The sequence below is a fragment of the Nelusetta ayraudi genome, unplaced genomic scaffold (genome assembly GCF_046127955.1).
Source record: "Nelusetta ayraudi isolate G7.1 ecotype Tasmania unplaced genomic scaffold, CSIRO-AGI_Nayr_v1 ptg000079l, whole genome shotgun sequence".
NCBI classification, from domain to species: domain Eukaryota; kingdom Metazoa; phylum Chordata; class Actinopteri; order Tetraodontiformes; family Monacanthidae; genus Nelusetta; species Nelusetta ayraudi.
Genome location: NW_027466129.1, coordinates 3088437 through 3114000, shown reverse-complemented (window position 1 = coordinate 3114000; position 25564 = coordinate 3088437). Strand labels below are relative to the sequence as shown.

The 25564-nt window shown below is 43.6% G+C and overlaps 3 protein-coding genes across 3 annotated transcripts; 2 read left to right on the top strand and 1 right to left on the bottom strand.

Annotated features, from left to right (window-relative positions):
* Positions 1 to 258: 258 nt before the first annotated feature.
* hspa14 (heat shock protein 14) lies at positions 259 to 6761 on the bottom strand. The gene is made up of 14 exons (XM_076044095.1): positions 6442 to 6761; positions 5895 to 5975; positions 5702 to 5784; positions 5389 to 5437; positions 4876 to 4981; positions 4705 to 4795; positions 4508 to 4612; positions 4049 to 4210; positions 3392 to 3547; positions 2958 to 3060; positions 2446 to 2661; positions 1589 to 1753; positions 537 to 604; positions 259 to 415 (listed from the first exon to the last, which is right to left on the bottom strand). Exons 1-14 carry the CDS (start codon positions 6496 to 6498, stop codon positions 337 to 339), a joined length of 1521 nt encoding a protein of 506 aa, XP_075900210.1. The 5' UTR covers positions 6499 to 6761; the 3' UTR covers positions 259 to 336.
* Positions 6762 to 8020: 1259 nt separating this feature from the next.
* Positions 8021 to 18140, top strand: rint1 (RAD50 interactor 1). The gene is made up of 15 exons (XM_076044073.1): positions 8021 to 8500; positions 9013 to 9138; positions 9553 to 9668; positions 10128 to 10301; positions 10394 to 10534; positions 11324 to 11507; positions 12911 to 13021; positions 13226 to 13451; positions 13896 to 14033; positions 14830 to 14924; positions 15825 to 15929; positions 16397 to 16617; positions 16966 to 17146; positions 17429 to 17547; positions 17642 to 18140. The coding sequence occupies exons 1-15, from the start codon at positions 8261 to 8263 to the stop codon at positions 17862 to 17864; spliced, it is 2400 nt and encodes a 799-aa protein (XP_075900188.1). The 5' UTR covers positions 8021 to 8260; the 3' UTR covers positions 17865 to 18140.
* A 1050-nt stretch (positions 18141 to 19190) lies between these two features.
* cdhr5-rs (cadherin-related family member 5, related sequence) lies at positions 19191 to 25520 on the top strand. The gene is made up of 16 exons (XM_076044432.1): positions 19191 to 19434; positions 19980 to 20027; positions 20117 to 20190; positions 20340 to 20548; positions 20638 to 20694; positions 20769 to 20861; positions 21906 to 21992; positions 22095 to 22205; positions 22290 to 22454; positions 22603 to 22690; positions 22872 to 22972; positions 23049 to 23249; positions 23331 to 23453; positions 23554 to 23632; positions 23698 to 23879; positions 25056 to 25520. Exons 3-16 carry the CDS (start codon positions 20127 to 20129, stop codon positions 25080 to 25082), a joined length of 1587 nt encoding a protein of 528 aa, XP_075900547.1. The 5' UTR covers positions 19191 to 19434; positions 19980 to 20027; positions 20117 to 20126; the 3' UTR covers positions 25083 to 25520.
* Positions 25521 to 25564: the final 44 nt, after the last annotated feature.

Genomic DNA, 25564 nt, shown 5'->3' with positions numbered 1-25564 from the left:
CCCCCTTGTCTCAGATATTTGTTTTGTTTTTTTCTCTATTATTCTGTTTCTTATTTGTGCAAAAATCGAAATTAAAAAGTTCAACAACAAAAAAAAAGCTGACAACAATCATAAATTGTCACACTCCCGTTGGTCAAAGGCCGTAGGCCTCACTGTTTAAGTAAAACAGCAAAAAAAAAATAACTAAACATAACGAACTTGTGAGTTTATTTGAATTTGCGTCATTTCATCCATAAAAGTAGCATATGTGCAGACACATTTTTAATTAAATTATGTTTATTTAAAAAGTCAACCAAAACAATAAATGCATCTTCAAGGGTTGAGAATCATGGCACATCATGGCGTCGCTGCAATAGTGACGAATTCTGGCCTGCCATTGTTTTGCTCCACACAGGAAACATGAACTGAGCCGTCCCTGGGGGAAAAAAAAAAAAAAGACAAAAAAATTGTTTTACTGTTTAGAAAACACACCCAAATACTGCACTGTAATAATCCTGTCAAATCAAATAGCCCATGTGAATAAATGAGGTGCTTACCTTTTCATGGTCAGCACAGTGTCGATGCTGTGGTTCTCCTCCTTCGGCTGCAGATCTCTTAAAATAACCTGCACAATCACACACATTGAAAATAGAGGCTCATTTTAGTTGATTATTTTGCTGAAAATGTTTTTTTTTTTTTTTGTTGTAATTGTTTTTGTTCGTAAAGCGCTTGAAGCAAAACAATAAAATCAAACGTGAAGCGAGATGTAATTAAATATATCTTTTCTCCTATTTTAATGTGAGTGCCTTTCGACTGAGGGTCCTGGGTGGGTCACACTGAAAATGAACATGCAAATCAATTTTGTTTGGTCAACTCCCAAAGAGCCGTGAATGTCCTGTGCGATGAATATCAAATTAACACAATAAAGTCCCGGCTCTAGTTTTTGTTTTGCCCACTTCCAGCATACATGTCACGCGTTCACGAACGCACCGAAAACGTTCACATGTTGAGAACATGCTTGAAAAACTAAGCAAACGAATCAGACTGGCCACACAGGTCATGACGTGAGGAATGAACCCACTAGGCCCGGTGCGGCCAAACTTAGGCCCGTGGGGCATTTGGGGCCTGCTATGCTTTTCAATCCGGCCCTTCAACCGAACTTGAAGAAATTATATTAATAGTCAGTCAGTCATAAAACAGCTGTATTTCAGTGTTTTCAGAGTCATGTCAATAAAGAGCTAAACACCGTGGGGCTTCAAACACTGATTTGGTTGCAACTTTGCTTTGGTTCATTTTCAATTGACATTAAAACAAAATGTTTTCTAAATATCCCATGATAGATTTTTTTCCTCCTATGAGGCAGCTCACCAAAAACACTCCATCCATCTGTTGCTGCTCCGCCCCCTTTGTCACATTTTACAACCCATTGCGGCCCCACCAGTCAAAAAGTTTGCCCACCCCTGCACCGGGCCCTACAGCGCCACCTACAAAAACAAAAGCAGCCCAGCTGCGCTTGCAAAAAGTCTGTTGAGGAGTTTTGGGGACGGTCGCAGCGGCTTCATTAGTCTGCTAGACTTGAAAGGAATTTCCATCTCTGTCTTCACCATACCTTGGCCAGCTGCTGTGGCTGTTCCAAAAGAAGTTTCTGGTAGATGTTCATACAAACAGAGGACAGTTTTCCATCTCCGCTCAGGACGCAGTGTCTCCGGGCGGGCAGGGGTGTCCCCGATGGAAGAAGAAGAGTGAAGACTTCGGCCCCAGATTCATCCAATTCCTGGAACAGCAACAGAAACACAGTCACCAAAAATACACGTAAAACACAACATGAAATAAACCACACACACACACACACACACACACACACACACACACACACACACACACACACACACACACACACACACACACACACACACACACACACGTTTAAAAATATATATATTTGTAAGTTGTTGTTATGTGGGTGTCGACAATTTTGAGGAAAAACAATCAGTTAAATCCATTATGGAATCATCCTGTAACACAACATAAGTGCGGAAAGAGTGAAGCGTTGATACTTTGTGAAAGCACTGTGTAAAACAGTGGTCCCCAACCTTTTTAGCACGACGGCCCGGTTTAATGTGAGACAATATTGAACACGCGATCGTTGCCGAACGTTGCCGGGGTGAATGGGGGTGGGGTTGGGGGTGGAGCTTGTGGGTTTAATCTCGCGGTAACGTATCAGATGTCTGAGACATCAAGCGCCTCGCCATGCGCCTCGCCATGCGTCTCGCCATGCGTCTCGCCATGCGTCAAGAGTTGAGCGTTAGACGGACGTAACGGAGAGAATCCGGTACTTTTTCAAAATAAAATTGTTCACTCAGATGATGAATGAAACGGTACCAAATGACCCACGGACCGGCACGGGTCCGCGGCCCGGTGGTTGGGGACCACTGGTGTGAAACACTGTTGGACTGGCAACTCTACCTTCACCAAAATGTCAGTGGCAGAAACCTCCACTGTGGTGGACTCTTGCTCCAGCTCAGGGCCGTCTCTGCTGACCAGCAGACCGGCTTGCAGCGCTGCTCCAACTGCAATGACCTCATCGGGAGGTGTTGAACTGAGAATGTCCACGTTGGGGAAGATGTCCTGGATCATGTTCTGGAGACGAGGTATCTTGGTAGAGCCGCCACACAGAACCACCTGCAGTCAACACAGGACACACAGGTTTGTTTTGTTTTTTTTTAACATCAAATCAGCGTCACTTTACTTTTAAACAACAGCTAATCTGCGTATTTCGTGGTTGCACAGGTAAATATTAAGTATCACGATTCTGCTGCTCAGTTTTAGAGATCAGACTTTTGGCAAACAGTACTTCACAAAATGGCATTTCCTACACATTTCCTATGTTGTCGTATTGACTGTAATTACTTTGACAACAAGAGGGAATTAGTCATCTTGTAGCATGTTAGGCCAATATTCCCTTTACGATTCCATACCTTGTTAATGTCACCGGTGGTCAGCCTCACTTTGTCAAGCAACGGTCTGATTGGCTGAATGCATTTATTGAAGAGGGGGGTGCAGAGCAGCTCAAAGCGGGCTCTGAGAGGAAAAACCAGAAAGATTGGCAGAGTAAGACAGAACTGAGATGGAACGGCAAGGGAATGCATTCTGTGTCAATAGGTGGCTACTAAACACAGTAAATGTGTTTCTTATTTACTAACCAGGTCATTAGAGGCACAGTGTGAGATTCTGAGAAGAAACGGCGACCTCGAGTTTTAAATTGCAGCATCTTTGACTCTCCCTCCCTCTCCTGAGATTGCCAGTGAACTACGGTGGCCTGCGCACCCAAACCTGGATACCTGGTTCTTCTTCGTTGGCTTATTTGACACACAGCACACGTTCTTTGTTGCGTTTGTCCACACAGCCTTACCTCGAGACGTTGCAGTCGAAGTCGACGCCGTTGTAAAGGGAGTCAACAAAACAGTTTGCTGATCCCAGTGAGGACAGAGAGTGTTTGGCCATGTCCGCACCATTCATCAACTTCAGCATTGCTCGGGCGTTAGTCCTCACATTCTGCTTATAGGTGCTGTATGACAAAGAATAACATCACATGAAGCAGGATCAGCCCAAAGGAAAGCGTGCGTCTGACGGCAGTGAAGGTCTCGCTCACTTGACTTTTGGTTTCTCTGCTTTAGAAATACTCATCGTTATTGCCATGGTTATGGTTCAATGTTGGATTTATGGACTAACAATAATCGTAATATTATTGTAGTAATGTAATAGCTGATAATGTTTAACAGCTGAATATAATATCTTGTTTTAATACAGTTTGATTAAGACTGCAATGAGATGCAGATGGAATGTGAAGTGAATCAGGGGAGGATTCAATTAGTTTTCTTCTTCCTCCTCCTTTTCCAGCATATTTAATTTTCTGGATGTTTGTTTTTTTCCCTCTTATTTTATTTACGTTTTTTTGTTTAACGGATTAATACTTGTGTTTGGTTTTTTTTTAATATTCACTCAACACACTCAAATTCGCTTGGCACTCGCTACCAAGAATCCAACATGGATTTGCACGAGGTTTTACCGTTCAAACTCGGTGGCCAGGAACTGAGCCAAGGCGTCAGTGAAGCTCTCTCCTCCCATGCTGAGGTCGGTGTGCGAGTTGAGGACTTGAAACATCCCACCGTTGACCTGCAGCACCGTGATGCTCAGGGAGGCGCCGCCGAGCTTGTACACCAGGACGTGGCTGTCAACCAGGCACAGGCACAATGGTTAACAGAGCCACATTCAATGAACTCTGATGACCAAAAGGCCTCATAGGTTTACTGCAAGGAATCAAGTTAAAAAAAAAAAAAAAAAAAATACCAATTTGAAAATCAAACTTTTCAGAAAGCATCTTATATGCAAGGAGAAAGAAAACTTATTTCTGCAACTTTGGTTTGAAGTCACCCTGCCTTGGCCCCGCATGTTAGGTCGACGCCGACCAAACATGTGAAACTTATTGAAGAGATGAGCTGATGCAAATGTAGTCTGCTGCTCGTACCTCCTTCCTGAACAAGACTCTTGTCCAATGTTGTAGGCCAGCAGAGCGGCGGCCGGCTCGTGGATCAGCCTCAACACTCGGAAGCCTGCAGCTTCAGCTGCATCCCTGAGCAAACGGACAAACAGAAAAGAAAAAATAAAGGGGGAGGAAACCAATGAGGTTGCACATTTCATTTGCCAAAAGACCAAATGGGGCACCTGAGTGCCTGCTCCTGAGAGTGAGAGAAATCAAAGGGGACAGTGAAGACTGCATCGGTGACGTCCGAGCCCAGAGCCCACTGAGCCGTTTCTGTGAAGAGAGAAACATGATCAGCAAACTAAACTGGTGTGGATTTAGAATGTCTGTTGGTGTGATTTTCTATCTTCTACCTTTCATGTTGTAGAGGATGGCTTTGGCAGCGTCAACTGGGGCCACATACTCGGGCTTCTCTCCGGCTAGAATTTCATAGAATGGATTTCCTTGTCTACTGATCACCTGAACACAGCAAGTAGGAAGTGGACTGATTCAAGAGTCAGACTTTAATTGGATCACATTTAATGAAATGAAATGAAATGGTGAAGTTTACACATTTCTGAAAAGGTCCAGTGTGTAATATTTGGCCTGAGTTACGATTTTTATATTGGTAAAAGCTTAATATACTGCCTGAGAAGTCTGCACTGGCAGTAAAATTAAAGTTATTGTTTTTTCCTACAGATAGAATTATTAATTTCTATATGAGAATCTCCAGAGATCAATCAGGGTCTTGTTCCCATTTAGCTGCCGTCTGGCACCACCGTCCATTTTCAATGGGCTCTTTTTCCAATCTGGTGACTCCTTTCATCAGATACGTCAAGTCAGTCAATCTGATCTTCAGAAACACGGAACAGAACCTTCAGCCTCACCTGACATTTGGACTGTGATTTGTAATTTTGAGTCTCTGCATCATCAAACCTGTCAGCAAAGAAAACAACATTTCAAACTCATACGCTTTTAACAACACTGTATATTCATTCAACCTCTGGTCCTCTTCAATGAAAAAAAAAAAAAAAAAAAAATCACAATCAGACATCTAGGGACTTTTTAGGTCCCTCGGGCTGAAAAAAAAAACTTGTAATGTTTTATGTTCAATGAAAACACAAACATTTTATGAACTAATTATCTCAGGAAGAGGTGGAGCCCCACCGCTGATGCAGTGTTGTGTGCAGCATACGTCACCTTCTGCCCAGCAGCTGTTTCACTTTCATCACCGTGTTGGCAGAGTTCCAAGTCCGTCCTTGCTTTGCTGCAATACCTACAATCTGGATAGATGGAAAAATATCAAAATAATGCAAAGGTAAAGTGGTGTATCTCAGCTTGTCTGGTCCATCTGTTTGAATAGGCCTGACAGTCATGCGGTCCTTCAACGTACCTGCTCGTCATCTCTGTAGGCAACAACAGCAGGAGTCACTCTGTCTCCTGCATCATTAGCCACCACATCAGCGCGCCCATCCTGAATAATGAACAAAAAAAAGAGAGAGATTGTGGCTGTGAAACATTGGGCCAAGCCCTTTTACTGGGACAACCTGGTCAATGGAAGCGCAGACAATCATTCAGTCAGGAAGTCATTGAAAACACAGTGGATCCGGTAGCTGCATTGCCAAGAACATTTACCCAACTTTCCAACAGTATATGAAAACTCACTTCTTTTCTTTTTTTTGGGGGGGGGGCGAATGTGACTGAAATTGAACTGAAATGTTTAATGATCAACTTACTTACTGCTATTTACTGTTGTATACAATTAATATCAAGCAGAACTGAAAACCTCTGCTCGCCCTACACAACATGTTGTGTTTCTCATGTGGCCCCATGGACAAGATAATTGGCCAGCCCTGCTCCAGACGGACACTCTACCACTACACCACTGAGCTGGTAAAAAAAAAAAAAAAACAAGCACAATGTGTGTTGGGTACACGTACCTTAATTATCGCGACACAAGCACTTGTGCAGCCGAAATGAATTCCTATTGCGGACATGGTTCAACGAAGAAGGCAAAAGCACGCACAGCGCTATTCCTCCACAAGCACGTGATTCTTCCTCTTCTATTTCTTCTTCTTCTTCTTCTTCTTTTTATTTTTTTTTACCGGTAGATGCAAACTATTGCATTACCGCTATCCTTTGGTATAGTGTGTGTCAATACCGCCTAAATATTTTTTTTTCTAATACCGGTATCAGTACAGACTTCGAGGTTTGAGGCGGCTAACTCATGGACGGGCTAACTCCACCTACTTCCTGATACGTCATGCCAACGATCTACGGAGTCTGAGTTTGAACAAATAACATACGCGGAAATCCTGACAACGTTAACTTAGCGAGCAATAGCATGCTATTACACATTTACTGTTTTATCTTGATTGTTTACACACATTTCCTATAGTCTTAGGACTCTACACACAAATCAAAACACCCACCAACCCACACACACACACACACACACACACACACACACACACACACACACACACAAGGTACAGTACCCATCAATACTCCTGTAAAATGAAACTTTACATTCAGAACAATGTTGTTTTGTCCTCAGAATCATGAACTTCAGAAATTTGAACAACAGTATGTTCCTTGTGACCGTTTCTTCATAAAATTTGTGCCAAATGCAGGGAATTGTGTGTAGCGTTCTGAGAAAAGAAAAGGAATTGTCTTTAGCAAATTGGTTCATGTGGTTGGTGCATGACTTGCATGTTGCGGTCTTTTGTCTCAAGTAGCAGGATTTGTGTGTAAACAATCGAGTAAAACTGTAATATACTAAATGGGTACAATTTATACCGTGTTGTTAGTATGAGTCAACTCTCGGACTGTATAGGTCCTACTTGCACAGAGTTACATCACGCAAGACACGGTCCAGTGTTAAAAAAGTTATTGTCCCAGTGATTGTCACATCCCGAAGGATGCGAAGACAGGTATAAGCTGTCAATATTTTTTGAAATATTGAATTTATTTTCTATTATTTTTCTGTGTATTTTCGATAATGTCATGGGATTATTTTGTAGGACCATGTTTATGATTCCAGTTTTCTATTCAAGAGACAGGAGATGTTCAAGACCACCTTGTGTTGGTAATATTTCAGTTCTACAATAGAAATAGTAAAATACTGTGTAGGAAAACAAAGTAGGAATACATTCCCCACATTTTTACAGTCCTACAGAACAGTCCATAGGCAATACTGTGCTACTGTACACTGTACTAATGTACATAGTGGGTACTGCACAGCACTTATCTAATGAGAGTAGATTTCTTACCTATTCTCATCTCGGAAAGTCCGGATGATGGAGAGTATACAGTCTAACTGCCCATGACTTAAAATATACAACATTTAAAATAAAATAAAAAATCATTATGAATCGCGTTTACTTTTGTATTTTGGTTTATGGGGGAAATGTTTTGTGGTCGCACAGGCGTTTTGGCTGTAATACCGCAAATGGCCACTGGAGTGGGGGTGATATCGCCGCATAACACATCCATGGTACTGACGGATACTGTATACCAGCGAGGCGTCTGCCACGTAGACGCGCAGTGTGACTGACCATGGTCGAAACGACCTCTTAATTAAACTGAACTGAACTGAACTGATCTTAACTAACCCGAAGGTTGTTATTCGGCGATAAACGGACGCTAAACAATCTTTCTGGTGAATGCATTGCCAGATATTGCTTTGATAAACGCCCGTCACCGCTCTGTGAGCGTAACACGACAGCGTTTCCTGTTTACGGTTGCCGTACATGAAAGATGGCGGCGCTGGTGGCAGCGGCACCACAGCAGTCGGGGAGTGAAGGAATGGAGCCGCTTTTAAAGCTTCCGTGCACGTCGGGAGAGGACGGCGAGTCTGTGGGAGCGGACGTGGAGACACTACGAGACCACCTGGAGAGGTTCCTCCTCAGCGAGGTGGGCAGCGACCTGCTGGCTGCCAAGAATGCCGGCGACCTGCTGAGAAACATGTTGGAGGAAAACTGCAAACTGGAGAAACAGGTGATTCCTAGACCTTCCCAGGCTCCATCAGGATGCAGTGCTTTTGAATTGGATTAGTTAGATACTCAAAGATACTAGGAAGAACGCCCAATCTAGGCTCACGTCACTGTCCCAGCCCTACCATGGTCCGAGAGCCCGCTCATGTGTTATACACTCAAAAAGTGCTATTACATAAATAAAAAAAAAACAATCATAATGCATGATTCAATTAATGCGTTTTGCACGAGTGTGTTTATTTCAATTAGCGCTGGGAAGTCCAGCTCGTTTGTTACTTCGATTAAAATGAAGTGTTTGTTGAAAAACCCTTCTGCGTTCAGTGTTTTAGGAGAAGCCTTGTAATGGCCAACCTTGCACATTTATTGTATCATTGTATTCATTCTGTCATCCAAACACATTCTAACTTTTGTTTAAGATTTTAAACATCGTGTTGCACAAATCAACAACAACAGCAGCAGCAGATGTGATTCAGTCTGAAGGCACTGCCGTGTTGTATCGTCTCCGATGTCTTCCAGGTTCTGACAGCGTCCAGTTCGATGCCCTTGAAAGTTTCTGCAGCAATATCTGCTGCGGAGGGAGCTGGCTGTGCTTTGACTGAGCTGATGCAGAGTGGGAGAGCCGTTTCCACTTTGCTAAAGCAGGTATCTGAAATATAAAGCAAATGAGAAAAATGCCGTTGGTGAAAATAAACACGTAGTGCAGCATTTTTGTGCTGTTGATACCGTGTGATTATTTGGTGTATAAATAAACTTTTAATTTAAAATTTGCCACTCAAAATAATAAAACAACCACAATTTTTTTTTTGTATTGCTTAATTTTGTGAGGACAATTTGCCTCAAATGGCTTTATGTTCTGTACAGGTATGGAAAAACATAAATATCTGCGCTTTTCTTTACAAAGCCTTTTGTATAATAACAAATGTGACCCTCAGCAAAAACACTGTTATATTTATTATATAGTTACACAAGTGAAGAGTTTTCTAAAGGTCGACGCTGGTGTCCATATTGCTTTTGTCAAAAATATCAACACTAGATTGTTCTTTCCAATATGTGCAGCACATGGAGGAGGTGGAGCCCTGGATGGATGAGCTCAGCCTGAGGCTCCATCATGTCAGCAGCATCGAGAGACACAGGAAGTACCTGCTGTGCCTTCAGCACATAGAGGAACTCAGGTACGTCGATGTGTGGGGGGGTGAAAAAGAGCAACGACAATGAGTCATCAAATATGAATGAAGTGAAGTGAGTGAGGGGGAGAAGCTCACTTCACCTGTTTAATTACAGTCTTCACACATAAGTCTCTTTTTTTTTTTTTTTTTTAAACACATTACTTGGTTTTTTCATGCCCTTGTGTCAGTAATGCTACTCCAAAATGAATGAATGAATTTGAACCATTTCTTACCTCACCTAAAATAAAGAGGTATCTGAACCTAGGCCTTGACTGTATGGAGAAGTCGTGTATTTACAAGGCTCTTACTGCAGAATGAACTGTTGATTGTGAATTGCTGAAATGTTTAAGTTTTTTGCTGCCCCTTGGCCAGAACTCCCTTGGAAAAGAGGTTTTTAATGTCAACGGGACTTTGCTGGTAAAATAAAGGTTAAGTAGAATAAAAAAAAAGTTGCTCTTGTTCCAGCGCTGTCATTCAACAGTGCTTGATGACCAGCAGCGTGTGGGAGGCCATCGAGGCGATCAACAGCATGGCACAACTCCACGCTGGGCTCAGTCCATCCAGCTGCTCCCACCTGCAGAGTTTCCTCAAGGAAACACTCACTTTCTGGCACAAGATTGTCAAAGAGCGACTCACCAGGTCGCCAAAGCTGCACCCCTTTTTACACCGTCGCATTACTGCCCTCTTACACCCAGTGTATGAACTGCAATTTTTTTTTTAATTCTTTGTAGCGATTTGGAGAAGGTGTTGGCCCATCTTCACTGGCCAATCATCTCGCCGCCTCCTCAGTCTCTGTCGTCCACCGTCAACAATCAGGAGGTTTACGCCCAGTTGGAGCTGTTGATCTCACAGCTTCTCGCCCTGCAGACCTCGTATCCTTTCATCTCCTCGTTGCATACCAGCTGTGCCCTGTAAATGTGTAAGGTTCTGAATATTTCTGAGGCATGACCAAATTATTGTCACATCTAAACCAATCAAAGTATGTTTTCTCTAGTCGCAAGTAGTGTTTTTTTTCTAAAATTATTTACAGCTTCCTCATCATCATTTGGTTTTCCTGCCCGGGGAACCGTTCTTATTCACATATAAGAGTCCAGCTGCCTGACAGCACAGCATTTGTGCTGTTTGGGGTGAACACTGGCGTCCTCAATTGAACCAACGAAGAAGATCAACAAGGTGCCCACGTTTTGTGTGCACAGGCCACCGTAGTTCACTGGCAAGCTTGGGAGAGGGAGGAAGAGTGCAAGAGTGCTGCAATTGAAAATACGACCTCTTGATAGAATAGAATAGAAGAGAGATTTATACTAAGATACTAATAGTCTTAAAAACACATAACAAAGTGCCTGTACGGCTAAGGTGCAAATGGTGCATAAGGCTGCACTCCTAAATACACTTTGTGTATTTACATTAATTACACAATTACATTGATGTTGCTGTTTCTTCTCACAATCTCCAAATATTACACACTGGACCTTTAAGATAGTTCAGAAGGTAAAATTGGTCCAACATGGTGCTGGCAGGATGAACCTGTTTAAAATGTATGTTTTTATACAACATGCATTTTAATTTTTCAGCCCTTTTTTTTTTTTTTTTTTTTTTTTTTAAATTGTAAGACTTGCCTTGTGTTATTTTATGTGTCTGGTTTCCTTAGCCTCCTCTGACAGTGATGACCTCCTCTATCAATGGGATTTGGCCACCGCTGAGCCCTCTGCCCAGCCTGCCCCGTCATCTTCACCTGCGTCTGGCTCTGCTCCCCTCTGTCTGCCCATTCAGATCATGTTGGTACCGCTCACCAAAAGGTTCAGATACCACTTCTATGGAAATCGGCAGACCAACTCTCCCAGCAAGGTTTTTGACACACACACATCCACATGGAGCCCGGTGTAGACGGGGCCCTGAGTTTGTTAGTTTGAGGTCATCAAACGCATGAAAGCAACCTCAGCCTAATCAGTTCCCTGATTACTGTCGGTGATCCTTGTGGGATACACCTGTTTTCGGAATATTACTTTTAACTGGGTTAATCCACCATCCATATCATTAATCTCAAAATTTCCACTTTATTCACAAAATTTCCACTTTATTTGCACCAACTTTATTCACAAAATTTCCACTTTATTTACAAAATTTAATATTTTTTTAATGTCGACTATATTCAAGAAATTTTGACTATTCACAAAATGTTCTCTTTTTTTCCGTCGACTTTATTCACAGAATTTTGTCTTCTTTACATCGACTTTTTTCACGAAATTTCAACTTAAAACTCAAAATGAAAACTTCAATAAAAGATCTCCTTCCTGTAGTATTTTTTGTGGCCCTAATCCTCTTTCGTATAAATCACACACTTTTAAAGAACCTTTCAAGACGGGAAAACCAGTGTCTTAACCAAGTGCTGCAGGCCTGAACCGGTGCTGGGCTGTGGCCACAAACACAGCGTTCCCTTCACTCCCAATGGAGCATAAAAAAATCAAAGCAGGTCAATACCTTGCAGCAGTTTGTCCAGCAGGTGGCGGGCAACAGCAGCGGAGCACACTCACAGTTTGGTTCCAGTCTTGGCAAGTCCCTGATAGCCCCCATAGACCAATTATACACAACCTATGTGCATAAAGAAGACAGTCAAAAATATGCTGACATGAACAAACTTTAACCAATAAAATAAAACGTAGGCAGTTTAAACTTTCTTAACACTTCTAAACCATGAGTTTGCTGTACAATGATATGCATACATGCACAATGGAACATGTTAAACCATTTTATCCTATTTATTCCTACGTTTATATACATACATGTATTCATTTATTTATCCCTGGGCTACACACGCAAAAAAAAAATTCAAACTCATTCCTGCCTCATTCTTTGACAGACAATCTTTCCTCTCTCTGTTTCATTTTGTACCTCCTATTGGGGACTGATTTTTTATTTTGTTCTTTATATTTCTTATCAAGTTAAAGTCTGATTGATTTCCCACATTTGTCACAAAAAAAACTTTTAAAAAAATTGCTGAATTTTGGACAAAGTGTCTGGATTTAACATGTGTGGAACTGTAAATCGTATTACTTTAATGTCGCTTTGAGAGTAAACATTTAACTCAATTAATAATAAACAAAACAGCTGTCTCCACAAGAACGTACATTTTTACTTCATTTATTTTATTTTATTTGGTTAAGTTTCTGAAAGAAAGCTCTGTTTGTTTTTTTTCATAATGGAAAACTGTGAACTTTCTCACCCATTCATTTTTTTTTCTCCATCTCTAGCCCGAGTGGTACCTCACACAGGTTCTGATGTGGATGAGCTACAGCTCAGCTTTCATGGAAGAAAAAATACAACCTATATTTGAAAAATCTGGGACGACCATCAGCGCGAGGGTAAGCCAAAGAATCCTCTCTGGTTCAACTCAACCAACCAGTTGCTTCAGTTTTTTCAAAATAGCAGAAAAGACAAAACTACAGAGCTGTTGTAGCTAGCATTAGGGCTAAAGTGCAAAAGTTTCAAGCTTCATCTGTATTGAAGTAAAGTATCAGCAAGTCAATGCCAGTGAATGTGAGTGACGGCTCTGCTTTGGCGTGCAGGTGGAACTGTGCCGAGGACTGTTGACACTTCTCCAGGAGAAGGTGGCCAGCGATGCAGCTCGGCTTCTGTATGAGGACACACTGTTCTGTCACCTGGTGGAGGAGGTGCTGCTGTTTGAGAAAGAGCTCCGCAGCAACCACTCATACCCAGCAGTGCTGCCTGGTCTCATTCACCTGCTGCTGGAAGAGTCAGTCCTTCAGAAGTGGCTCACAGTGGAAAAGAAAAGTAAGTTCTAATGTAGTGGTGGTGGGCCAAGTTAGCATGTCTGCTTAGCATAGGATAGTATATATAGTATTTTGTGTGTGTGTGTGTGTGTGTGTGTGTGTGTGTGTGTGTGTGTGTGTGTGTGGTGTATATATATAGTATTTAGTGTGTGAATATATATGTATATATATACATATATTTGTATACACACACACATATATGTACATATATGTATATATGGATATATATATAAAAATATATACACACACACACACACACACGTGTGTGTGTGTGTGTGTGTGTGTGTGTGTGTGTTTTAATAACTATCAACTGTATCTTAGCCAATAAGAATGAACCTCAATCCATCCCATCATGTGGGTCACAATACATTCCACGTGGCCAATTTTTAGTTTAGAAGGTAAAAACTTATGAGGACCTTTTTTTTTTTTCTGTGTCAACGTGAAGTTGCTGTTGAGAAGATGGATGCCATCCTGTCAGCTGAGGAGGCATGGAACTCGCAGTACAAAGACATCAGCGACATCGATGAACTGAAAGCCCCGCATTGTGCTGAAACCTTCATGACTCTTCTGCAGGTGATCACAGGTGAGGTGATTCCATTTGGAAGGCGTTGAGAGACCTGCTGTGTTTTATGCATCAGACCTTGTGGTGCCCTGCACCCCTCAGCCACAGACCTGCAGCTCCTCACAGCAGCAGAAGTGCCGTCACGACACACAGCAGGCGAACCGGTGAAACCAGTCAGCTCATACATAGAACAGGCGAATTTCACATCAATCATTACCGGTAGTTAGTATCACACCATTGAATGGGAAGTAGTTATTTCAATCATGACCAGCTCATCGATCCCTGACATCGCCTCCTCTTCAACCTCTTCCTCCCTGAGCCTTTTTGAGGCCTCTCCTTAAAAAACAAATCAAGAGCACGTATCTCTCTGTAAGTATGATGAGTAACCCTTTCTGACTCCAGCAAACCACGAAACAACACCTGGACAGCACTTGCACCAAGTTTGGTGCTGCTGAGGTAAAGCGTGGTGCAATAACACAGGTTTTATAGTAACAACAACACATCAAAAGCGGTGGCGGTAAAATGGCACTGTTCCCAAAGCATGCTGGGAGATGTCGCCCTTCGATCGCGGCAGATTTTTTTCACGCCGTGGATAAAGTTTCTGCGCACAAATAGCAAAGCGAACAGCAGTTTTGTGGGGATGATTTTTGAAAGCGAGATGGGTTTTCAACCTCTTGCTGTTGATGGTCTATATGAGCTTGTAGCTGAGCTCTGAGCTGCTTGCCTCTGGTACCAGGGGTGTCGGGGTTGAAGAGGTTCTATTCCTCTGTGTATGAAGCCACATGATTAATGTTTCCCCCCCCCTTGCCGAACACAGAGCGGTACCGGGTCCTGCCCTGCCCTGCTGCCCAGCTCAAGTTTCTCATCCTTCAGAGAGAGCTAGTGGATGACTTTCGCATTAGACTCACTCAGGTAACTCAAACTACCACTAGCAATTCGTTATTATTATTATTATTATTATTATTATTATTACAGAATGTTTGTTGTATTAAGAAGAATTTCACTCGTCTAATTTTTCTGAACAGATTGACATAAAACATCGATTTTTCTAACGTCATTTTTTTTTTTGTTTCAAAATTTCATTTGTGGTCACTACTTTGCTGTGAGCTGCTATGGAAGCTCCAGCGGCACAAAGTTTGTTCCTCTACTCACTCACTCTACAGTGAACAACAGTAAATTGCAGGTTTTTCAGTCGTCATTTCCTGCAGTGTCCTCGTGTTGTGTTCAAGGACCCCCGTGTCTAGACCCGTTTTTGTGATCTTAAAAGTTTGTTCAGCTAAAACCTGCATTGCTATTGGCCTTAACGACAGCAATGTGTCTTAAGTCATCTCCAGGCTTTGTCTGCCTGACCCACCAAGCTTCCCATGCCCCTCCCCCTGCTTGTCCCAACCACTGGCCTGCACTATGTCCATGGAACAGCTTGGTTTTGTGCTAAGATAGGACGTACCTGAAGCAGCCTTTCGTACGAGAGGCAAAATGTCTTGGAGACAGCAGAACCGGTGTAGCTCCCTGAACCTAATCTTCAAACACTACTTGCTACTAGCTTTTACCCCCCGGGTCGACTCGCCGGGCACAGTCGGACCTTCCTGTCGTGGAGAGACTTGTGATTGGAGCTTCCATAACTGGTCACGCCGTGAAAGAAACGCCACATTTTGCCATCAAAGAACTAGAAATTATGTTGAGTAAGCCAAAGATGTATTACTGATCAGTAATAGCGTGTTTCTTTGTATTGACTTCTGTCAAACAATAATGAAGTCAATTTATAAACAGTTTGAAGAATAAATTGGTATCACTGCATTTTTCTCATGACAGGTGATGAAGGAGGAGTCTCGCTGCCCACTGAGTGCTCGGTACTGTGCCATCCTGAATGGTGTCAACTACATCAGCACCATCCTGGTTGACTGGGGAGATGATGTGGTGTGTAGACAGTCCAGAAAATATGTAGATTACCAACAGGACAGTCGTTGGGAGTTATGACAACAGAAATTACTAATAATACAGATAGTAAGAATAGGAATTATCGTTTATAGTTTCAATATTATTATTATTATTATTATTATCAGTATTATTATTACTATCATTATTATTATTATTATTATTATTATTATTATCAGTATTATTATTACTATCATTATTATTATTATTATTACTATCATTATTATTATTATTATTATTATTATTATTATTATCATTATTACCATTACCATTATTATTACCACTTCCATCAGATCAGACCCTCCCTCGCTACACACTCCCATTATTTGTAAAAATCCATCTAAATGTATGTGTACTCATCTCCCACGTATCATAACTGGAAATTTTCCTCCATGAAGCGGCGCCGCATCAGACGCATACCTGATGAAACGTTTTTCTTTTCCCTGCAGTTTTTCTTGCAGCTTCAACAGGCGGCCGTGTCACTCGGCGAGGAGTCGGTGGTCGGCAGCCTCGGCCTCAAGGAGGTGGGACGCTTGGCTTCTCTGGAGGACTCTCTGTTTGAGGGTCTGCTGGCTCTGCTGGAGAGGCTGAAAGGAGACATGATGGGGCGACTGCTGGAGTGGACCATGAGGGAGATCTCGGAGAAGGCCAAGCCGTACAGCCAGGAGAGGTGCGACGCCAGCCACCGACATTGACACGTCACGTCAGAATATGTCAACTTTGTTTTTTTTAGTCAAAGGTCCAGTGTGTAATATTTTGCTGAATAATCAAAAAGCAGCCTTAACTGGGTGCAGCAATATAACGAACGACAGAATCTCTTCAGATTTGCTGTAGAAGTAACAAACGTAACTGGTTTGTTCGCCATCAATTGAAGCACGAACTCTCTACCATCTTTCCCTGACAGTACATCACAGCTTAATTCAGTAGACTAACCAAAAAATAATAATAATGATGGAAATGAATAAATGTTTTTGTCATATTTACCATTAATCCGCTTTCCGTATTTTGTTTTCTTCAGGTGGTTGTCCCTGTCCTGCCAGCAGGACCAGTTAACAATGACTTTGTCCAGCTCGGCGTGTCCCATGATGCTGTGCGTCAGGGACCGACTGTTGTATCTTCATCAAGCCTTGAGTCTTCGAGTGTTCCAGCTGGCCTGGCACGGCTTGGCTGACAGACTGGACCAACTCATTTACCAAGACGTAAGAAAAAGAGCGCGCGCTGAAAGAAAAGAGAGAGAAACCAAAACAAAATAAGGTCACAAGGTCGGACTAATGGGAGGTCGGACCAATGGGCAGTTCCCACATCGGCCGGCCAGTTCAAACTGACCTGTAGCACTCAGTGGAAAGCCACAGAAGGGTTACAAAAAGCAGGAAGGAAAGGAATGATTTGCATGTATCAGCGTGGCCTCACTGTGACCAGACGGCTTGTGAACAACTGTCAAATCAACGAGTTAATGTTTTGTTTTGTTTTGTTGTTGTCAGGTGATCCTCTCGAATCATTTCAGTGATGGTGGAGCAGCTCAGCTGAACTTTGACATGTCCAGAAACCTATATCCTCTTTTTGGCCATTACTGCAAAAGACCTGAAAACTTCTTCAAGCAGTAAGTTGTGAGTGCGTGTGAGTTTGTGAGTCCGTGCAAAGCTGTCATTATATTTTTTTTTACGTCATTGTTGTTTTTTTTTGTTGTCTCTCAGTGTGAAGGAGGCGTGCATCATCCTGTGCCTCAACGTGGGCTCTGCTCTTCTGATGAAGGATCTTCTGAAAGCAGAAGAGAGCGAGACCAGAGCCGCCGCCGCCGCCAAAGCCGTGGCAACGGATCCTTCGGCGAAGTCGGCATTACACGAGTTGGGGATCTACTGCTTGTCATCTGACGACGTGCTGATTCTGCTGAACCTCAGAGCCTCACTGTCCAGCTGAGTCTTTAGATTGCTCATCAGTCACAGTGCTTGGCAACTAATGATTGGCCGGTTGTGTCAGGTTGTGAAAGGGGCAACGGACAGAAACTATCACCACACAAGTGGGCACAACATGAGTCGTCACTGGACCACATTTGGTCTGATTAAAAAAATTAAATCAACGGCAAACTCTTAACTTTATGTTATTTGTGACAGCATTAGATTTGTTGTGAATGATTCCAAATTATGACTGTTGTGAGTTTTCAGCTGTAAATATTTAATAAACCTCTTACAAGCAGGTTGTGTTATAGTTGAGTGTTCTTTTATGGCTGCCACGGTGGTGCAGTGGTTACCGCCGACACCTCACAGCAAGAAGGTTACAGGTTCAATGCATGGATGTATAAGAACTGGATAATGGACTGGTAATATGGCGGTACGCTGATTTTCTTTCCCCAGTGGCCACTCGAGGTACTGCAGCAAAAGAAAATTCCATGGGCCCAAAAAGCTTTTCTTTTTTTTCACATAGATCGCAATACAAAAATAAAGGCCTTTAAAAAACGGATGTCAGGACAACTGTGACCTGAAACGCGATTCATAGCAACTCTTTCTATTGTAGATTTTTCAGTTATGGTCTTTTAGTTGTTTAAAAAAAATAAAAAATGATGAAGGCCAGAAAATCACCAGAAAAGAGTTCATTCCCAGCGTCGTACGTGCTGCTGTGTCTCAACTCGTTCTGATTGGCTGCATCCTGACGTGCCTGTCAGTGGCGTTCTCCAGGATCATTCCGATTGGCCAAATAGATCATGTGGGTTACACAGGCATGATGGGAAGTGACACTACTGTGCATGCTCTATGGGTCCATTAATGTGAAAGTCAAAAACTTTTTCAGCATATGCGCTGAGTGAGCAACTTGTTTTGTTCAAAGAGTAAAGTTAAAGAAGTTTCATTCACGATTTATCCAACACAAAATATTTAATATTGATATCGATGTGTCGTGTAAAGCCTGCCACAGTCCTGCTTGCTGTGTCAGGAGGATGAAATCCTCTCTCCTTCTGCCTGCAGCAACATGGCACCACCCCGCGACCTTATTAGGCAATGCGCAGCCTCGTTTATTGGCAAATCATTGCATGTGAACGCAGCACTGATTTATTCTAATCTCTTATTAAGACGTCTTACAGAAAGGGATTTTGTTTTTGTTTTATTTTTTGCCATCAGACCAACAACCAGCTGTAAACATATGGTTAAGTGAAGTGGCCACTGGTATCTGCCACCACGGCCAAAAGAAATCAACTCCAAATTTTGATTTGCCAATGCCAACATGAAACCTCTGAGTCACTGGCAACAGATAGTTGCTATTATTAGCGGAGCTTCCTGCTGCTGACAATAAGCGGCTGTGTTCGCCTGCTACTGCTGCTGCTGTTGCTGCTGCTGCTGCTGCCAGCATGTTGTCCTGCTTATCCTGCAGCGTAATCCCGCTAATACTCTCACACTGTCCGACTGAGCGGCAGCTCTGTGAGCTGCTCTCCGAAGCACAACAGACATGAAGGAGCCGCAACTGAAAGGTGGAAGAGAAATGCTGCCAGTTTGACGAGGTGGGTGCTTTTCACAGCATGCCTGTCAGATTGTTTGTGTTGGAAATATTTGATGTTGATAAATGACACGGATTTAAAACCCTGGAGAACGTTTTGTTATCGTGGCGTTTCAGCAAAGAGAACTGCAGCACTTCATTTAAAAAAAAAAAAAAAAAAAAATTAAATTCTGTTTTCCTTTTACTTTTCGTCACAAAAGTCAAAGCAAATGACAAAGTCAGAACAAAATGCAATGAGAACTAATTTCATTACACTGCAGTTTGTCCCGACATGCTCCACAAACGTTAAAGCTCTGCTCAGAGCTTCAAAACAAGACAAATAAAATGTGAGTAGTGGCCCACAGCCAGAGTTTACTGCAGAGTTGTGACGTGACTGGCTGACTCTGGAAAGGAGCTCCACACTGGATTTAAAAATGAAAGGAAATTCAGCATGAATGCAAGATATTTCCTGCACAAATGTTTTTTTTGGTCCTTGTTCATATTTTATAAATCTAGAATCTTGTTGTATATGATTTGCATAGTTTAGTGTTTTCACTGTCCTGGTTTCAGCTCTGTCAGAGTGGTCTTGCTGGAGTGGTGCCACACATGCTCAGAGAGGTGAGCTCACTTTTTTTCAGCCGCCTCAACTTGAAGCAGTTTGCAGGTGAAGAAGCTGCTTCCAAGTTTCCTGCTTGTTATTTGTCCAGGTGGAGGACGATGGTGAGACCCTGCAGGCTTCTGCTGTGGCAGCTGCTGCTCAGGTGGTGTCACATGGCCACAGGTGAGGAAAAGGGGAGGTTTTTTTGTTTTTTGTTTTTTTAAATGGCGTCTTTGTGTAAACGGGTCGTCAAAGTGTCAAAAGGGTGTTGTTGGAATGCCACCATGGCTACAGGAGCTCAGACTGAGCAGGTCTGTGCTGGTGGTCCTCAGGAAGCCTGTGCCTGGGCGGCACCAACGTCTTGACCTCGGTCAGAGAGAACAGCTCCACGGGGAAGTTCATCTCCAACCTCACCATCACTGGAGAACCTGGAGGCAGCAGAGTCCGGCTGTGCCTGGTGGGACGGGACGCCAACTGGTTCTACCTGGAGGGCCGAACCATCAGACTCAACACCTCCACCTCCAGGGTCCTGGACCGAGAGGTGGCAGCAGCAGCAGCAGCAGCTCTGCTCCAGGGTTCACCTGGTTGACCTCTACTGACGAGACTGACTGACTTGCGTGTGTCTGACAGGTCCATGGACCGGTGCTGCTGGCCAAGCTGGTCTGCTATGAAAATGACGTCATGCAGGTGTGTGTGCGTTGGCCAAGTCGATGACATCACCGGAGCGAACTGGACGAGTGACGCTGCTTCTGTTTCTTCAGGGTCACTACGGGATTTTGGTAGAAGTTGCGAATGAAAACGACAACAGGCCAAAGTTCCAGCAGGAAACGGTGGAGCAGCTGAGCATCAGCGAGGTGAACCCAACACTGATCGTGTCAGAGAAGCCTGCCGCCAGTGTGCCAAAAACTACTCAATATTCAGGGGGGGGGGGGGGGGCGGGGAGGGGTTCCCATCTTTCTAACTGGTACTCAATACTCCTCTAAATTTTCTTAACATGCAGGAGGCCCAATATAACCTTAAAATCAGTGTGCGAAATACTGGGGGTGTACAGGGGGGACCCCTGATTATCCCATTAGACCAACTGAAAGCTTCAAAAGCAAAATTTAAAGGGGTCTCTTCAAAAACCTAAACATATATATACAGTACATATATACACATATACATACATACATACAGGTACTACCCGAAAAATTAGAATATCAAGTAAAAGTTATTTTATTTTGGCAATTTAACATAAAAGATGAAACCAACAAATTTTATTGAGCCATTACACGCAAAATGACATCTCAAGCAGTTCCTTAAGCAGATTTCCAGCTTATTAAAACCACAAACCCACAAACTCAGAAAATTATTATAAAATTTGAGTTTTATTTTAAAGCTGCAAGACCTGATCAGCAAAATCCAAAGAAATAAAAACTTGAAATATATTGATTTGCATATTATTCATTTATATAATATGTCAAATTCACCTTTTAAGTTGAATTGCAGAAATACAGCAACCTTTTCAGGATATTCTAATTTTCTAGGTAGTACCTGTATATACACACATACATATATACATACATACATACATACATACATACATACATACATATATATATATATATATATATATATATATATATATATATATATATATATATATATATATATATATATATATATATACACACACATATATATATATATATATACACATATATATATTAGCTTATATCAGACCCCCTTAAAATTTTGCTTTGAGGCTTTCAGTTGGTCTAATGGGAAGATCGGGGGGGTCCAACTCCCTCCGGTCACCCCTTGTACTTGGCACACCGCCTGCCGCTCGCAGAATCCCATCAGGCTTTGCAGGACAGACCAAAGGAAGAAAGATGACTAAGTTGGTTTTGCGGTTGCAGCTGACGGCTGTCGGCTCGGTGGTTTTCACCGTGAAGGCGCTGGATGCAGACGGAGACACGATGACTTACACCATCGACAGTTCCTCTGTAAGAACCCCACACCCGGACGTACACTGTCAGCACCCCTCCAAACCCCAACCCCCATCTCTCCGGAAAAAAAAAAACTAACTGGTCGTGTGACGCCCGCAGCCCGACGCCATATTCTTCAGGATCGACCTCCCAAACAGCGGACACGTGGTTCTGGACAAACCTGTGGACTACGAGAGCAGAACCCAGCTGCAGATCACCATCTGGGCTGAGGTGAGACGCACACACAAGTCCCCAGTAGAACTTGGAAGTGAGAAAACACACCTTTTTTTTCTCCCCGTGTTTTGCGTGAAACAGGAAACCAACACGAAAGAGAAATTCAAGACGTCTGCTGCGCTGACTGTGAAGGTCCACGACGGAGACGACCAGTATCCTCACTTCCTGCCCTGTGTGCCCGTCTCTCCAGGCGCTGCTGTTTGCACCAACCCCACCTACACTGCAAACGTCACACGGCGGCAACAGGTAAACAGCAAATATGGCGTCCGCCAGCTGTTGTGGGTCAGATGACACACGTACTGTACCAGCATCACTCGTCTCTTTGGTTGTGTGTTATTGTGCGTCCATCAGTGCTGTTTTCTCACCACATCTGATGTGTTTTGTGTCTCAACAGGGTGTGGTGCAGTTTTCTCCCGGACCAATCAGAGCTGAGGACGGAGACAAAGGCATCAACGCTCCTCTGACCTTCAGCATCCTGTCAGGTCAGATTTGATCTTCTTCTCATGGTCCTCATTTTGTGTTGGAAATGTTGGCTTTTGAAAGGCTATTGATCCGTTTTGCTCATCATTTTGCTTCCGCTGAGACACGTTCTACCGAAGCAAACATCAACCTGCGTCAAAGTATCTCGGTCAAACTTTAAATCACCATCCAAAAACTGGGCAGGCGGCGACCACGGCAGGTTTGTCATCAACGAGACGACGGGTGAGATCGAGATGACGGCGCCTGCCGACGGACCGCAGACCAACTTCACGCTGACCGTCATGGTGAGGAGGACACTTCCTGCTTGGACTCTCTTCCCCTCCCGACCACTTCCTGTTTACTGTAGACTCCGGCCCCCAGGTTTGCCAGGTGGACGACCGTCTGAAGTACAGCGTCACCTCAGCCGTGATCCGTGTACTCGGTCCGAACCGGTTCCCGCTGGTCTTCAACACAACATCCTTCAGAGGTTTTGTTCCTCAGGGCTCTGGCTCTGCCTCTATCGTGTCAACCAATGGGAACCAGGTGCTGCAGGTGCAGGTGTGGGACCGTGACTTCCCCGATGTAAGAGCCCTCCTCCTGCTGCACTTGGCGTCTTGTGGGTCTGTGCGACACTGAGGAATCACGACTGCCGTCCAATCACAGGGCCGGAATCCCAGCGTGCGCTACTCTGTCCTGCCTGCGGGCGGAGCGTTCCGGGTCACCCAGGAGGGCGTCCTGATTGCCAGGACCGACCGACTGCACGCTTCTGACACACGTGTACTTCAGGTACCGAGAGTTTCCAACTTCTGAGCTTCTGGTGAAGAGGGTGAAGGCTGACGTGGATGCCGATGATGTCGTTGATGATGTCATCGATGACACTGTTCAGGTCGTGGCCAGAGACGACGAGTCAGGTGACGAGGTTTCGACGCTGGTGGAGGTTGAAGTTCTGCCGAGGGGACGAGCAGGTAAACAACTGTGGCAGCTCACTCCTGTGGTGCGTTCACTAACCTCTACTCTGTGGCCTTTTCAGTGCCCCATGGTGCCTTCAGGGAACGGCAGCTGTTTGGAGACGTGGGCAGCGGAATGGCCGCAGGAATCGCAACTTTGTTGCTGTTGCTTCTTTCTTCAGTGGTGCTTCTGCTGCTGCGAAGCTTCCGGAGGGAACGCGGCGATGAAGTCGAGGTTGTCACACTGGGCAACCATCCCAACCTGGTACCTACACCACACTGCAGTAGTCTTACTCAAATATGTTTCTGATGCAGGTTTTCTTCCTTCCTCTCACTTTTATGATCGAATCTCAAAGGTCCAGTGTGTAATATTTGGCTTGATTCATGATTTTCAGATTGGTAAAAACTTCATATACTGCCCATAAATACATTAATAAAAGTGTATAATCTCATCACAATAAAACTAATTTGGTTTCCCCACCCTTAGAATGGTTCTCTTATCTATAAGAATATCTCCATAGGTCAATAAGGGTCTTTGCTCCCAGTTAGCTGCCGTCTTACATTTTTCTAAGGAAGCCTGGTGTGGACAATCCAGCTGCCTGACAGCATAGCGTTTGGTGTTTAGGGTGAATGCTGGCGTCCTCAAATATACCAACAAAGAAGAAGAAGAAGGTGGATGAGGTATCCAGGTTTGGGTGCGCAGGCCACCGTAGTTCACTGGCAAATTCAGGAGGGGGAGAGAGCGTGAAAGACACTGCAATCTAAAATGTAACAACATGATGTTGATGTTTCTTCTTCAAAATCTCCAAATATTACACACTGGACCGTTACATCTTTGGAGTTCATCCATCGTCTTCAAACAAACTGTGACGTTGGAAGATTTGAGGTGCAGACATCTGAATTTTTGTGTCTCCCGTAGAAATTACTGCACTTTCAGACGGTGAGTTTATGTAGTGGTGATAATTCACAGCTGTTTGTGCAGTGGATGTTTTTCTCTTGTGACCCTGATTTACACTAGAAGGCTGTGATGTGTTGGACAAACTTAGCGAGTAGCGCCACCTAGATGTCAAAAGAATCTTTGGTTTTGTGATGAGGTGAAGGGGGAAATTTGGTGTTAGTTCCCCCTGTGGCCAGGTGCCCTCTAGTGGAAGTAAAAGGAAGGGTTTGTATGCCTCTGATCTCAATGTGTCCTTGAATGGATCCAAATGTGGGTCGTTTGATTAATATACAGACACAGTGTGTCAACGCACTGTTAGAAATCACAATATTTTAGTGCATTCTTGTTCGTGGTGGGTCATTTTTACTGACTTTGATCTGATCTGAGTTTGATCCTTTTATGCTGCAAATTTGTCTCCGTGTGTTCAAGGAAAAAACTGTGACACAAATAGCTTTTACAGCAGTTTCAGTCGAGCATTGAAGCTGAAATCAAACTTTCTTTCAGACGAGTTCCAGCCGAGTCAGCAGCTAGCGGTTAGCAGCAGAGCATGGAGGTTTGAGTCCTCAGACCAGCTGGAAGGTTTTCATGGCTTCAACAGCAGAAGATGTTCTCTGCTTGCTCCTACACCATCTTCATCATCATCATCATCATCATCATCATCATCATCATCACCACAACCATCTTCGTCATCATCACCACCACCTGCAACATTATCAGCGGTTCTGCAGGATGCTCAAGAGCTGAGCACCAACACCTCCATGCTGGCAGCTGTGGAAGCATCAGACTGGCTGACAGCAGACAATCTGCAGTTCAGCAATGACGTCACTGAACTCGCAACCTCCTGACTTGGCCAGGAGGCCATGGGGGGGATGTAGCGCCACCATGTGTGCGTGGTCACCTCCAAGACGCTGCATATTGCACATTGCTCGGCTGATTGACATTTGTATGTAATAAATCATTTCAAACGATAGTCATTGCTGCTCCCTCTCGGTGTCGTCCTTTAGTGAAGCCCC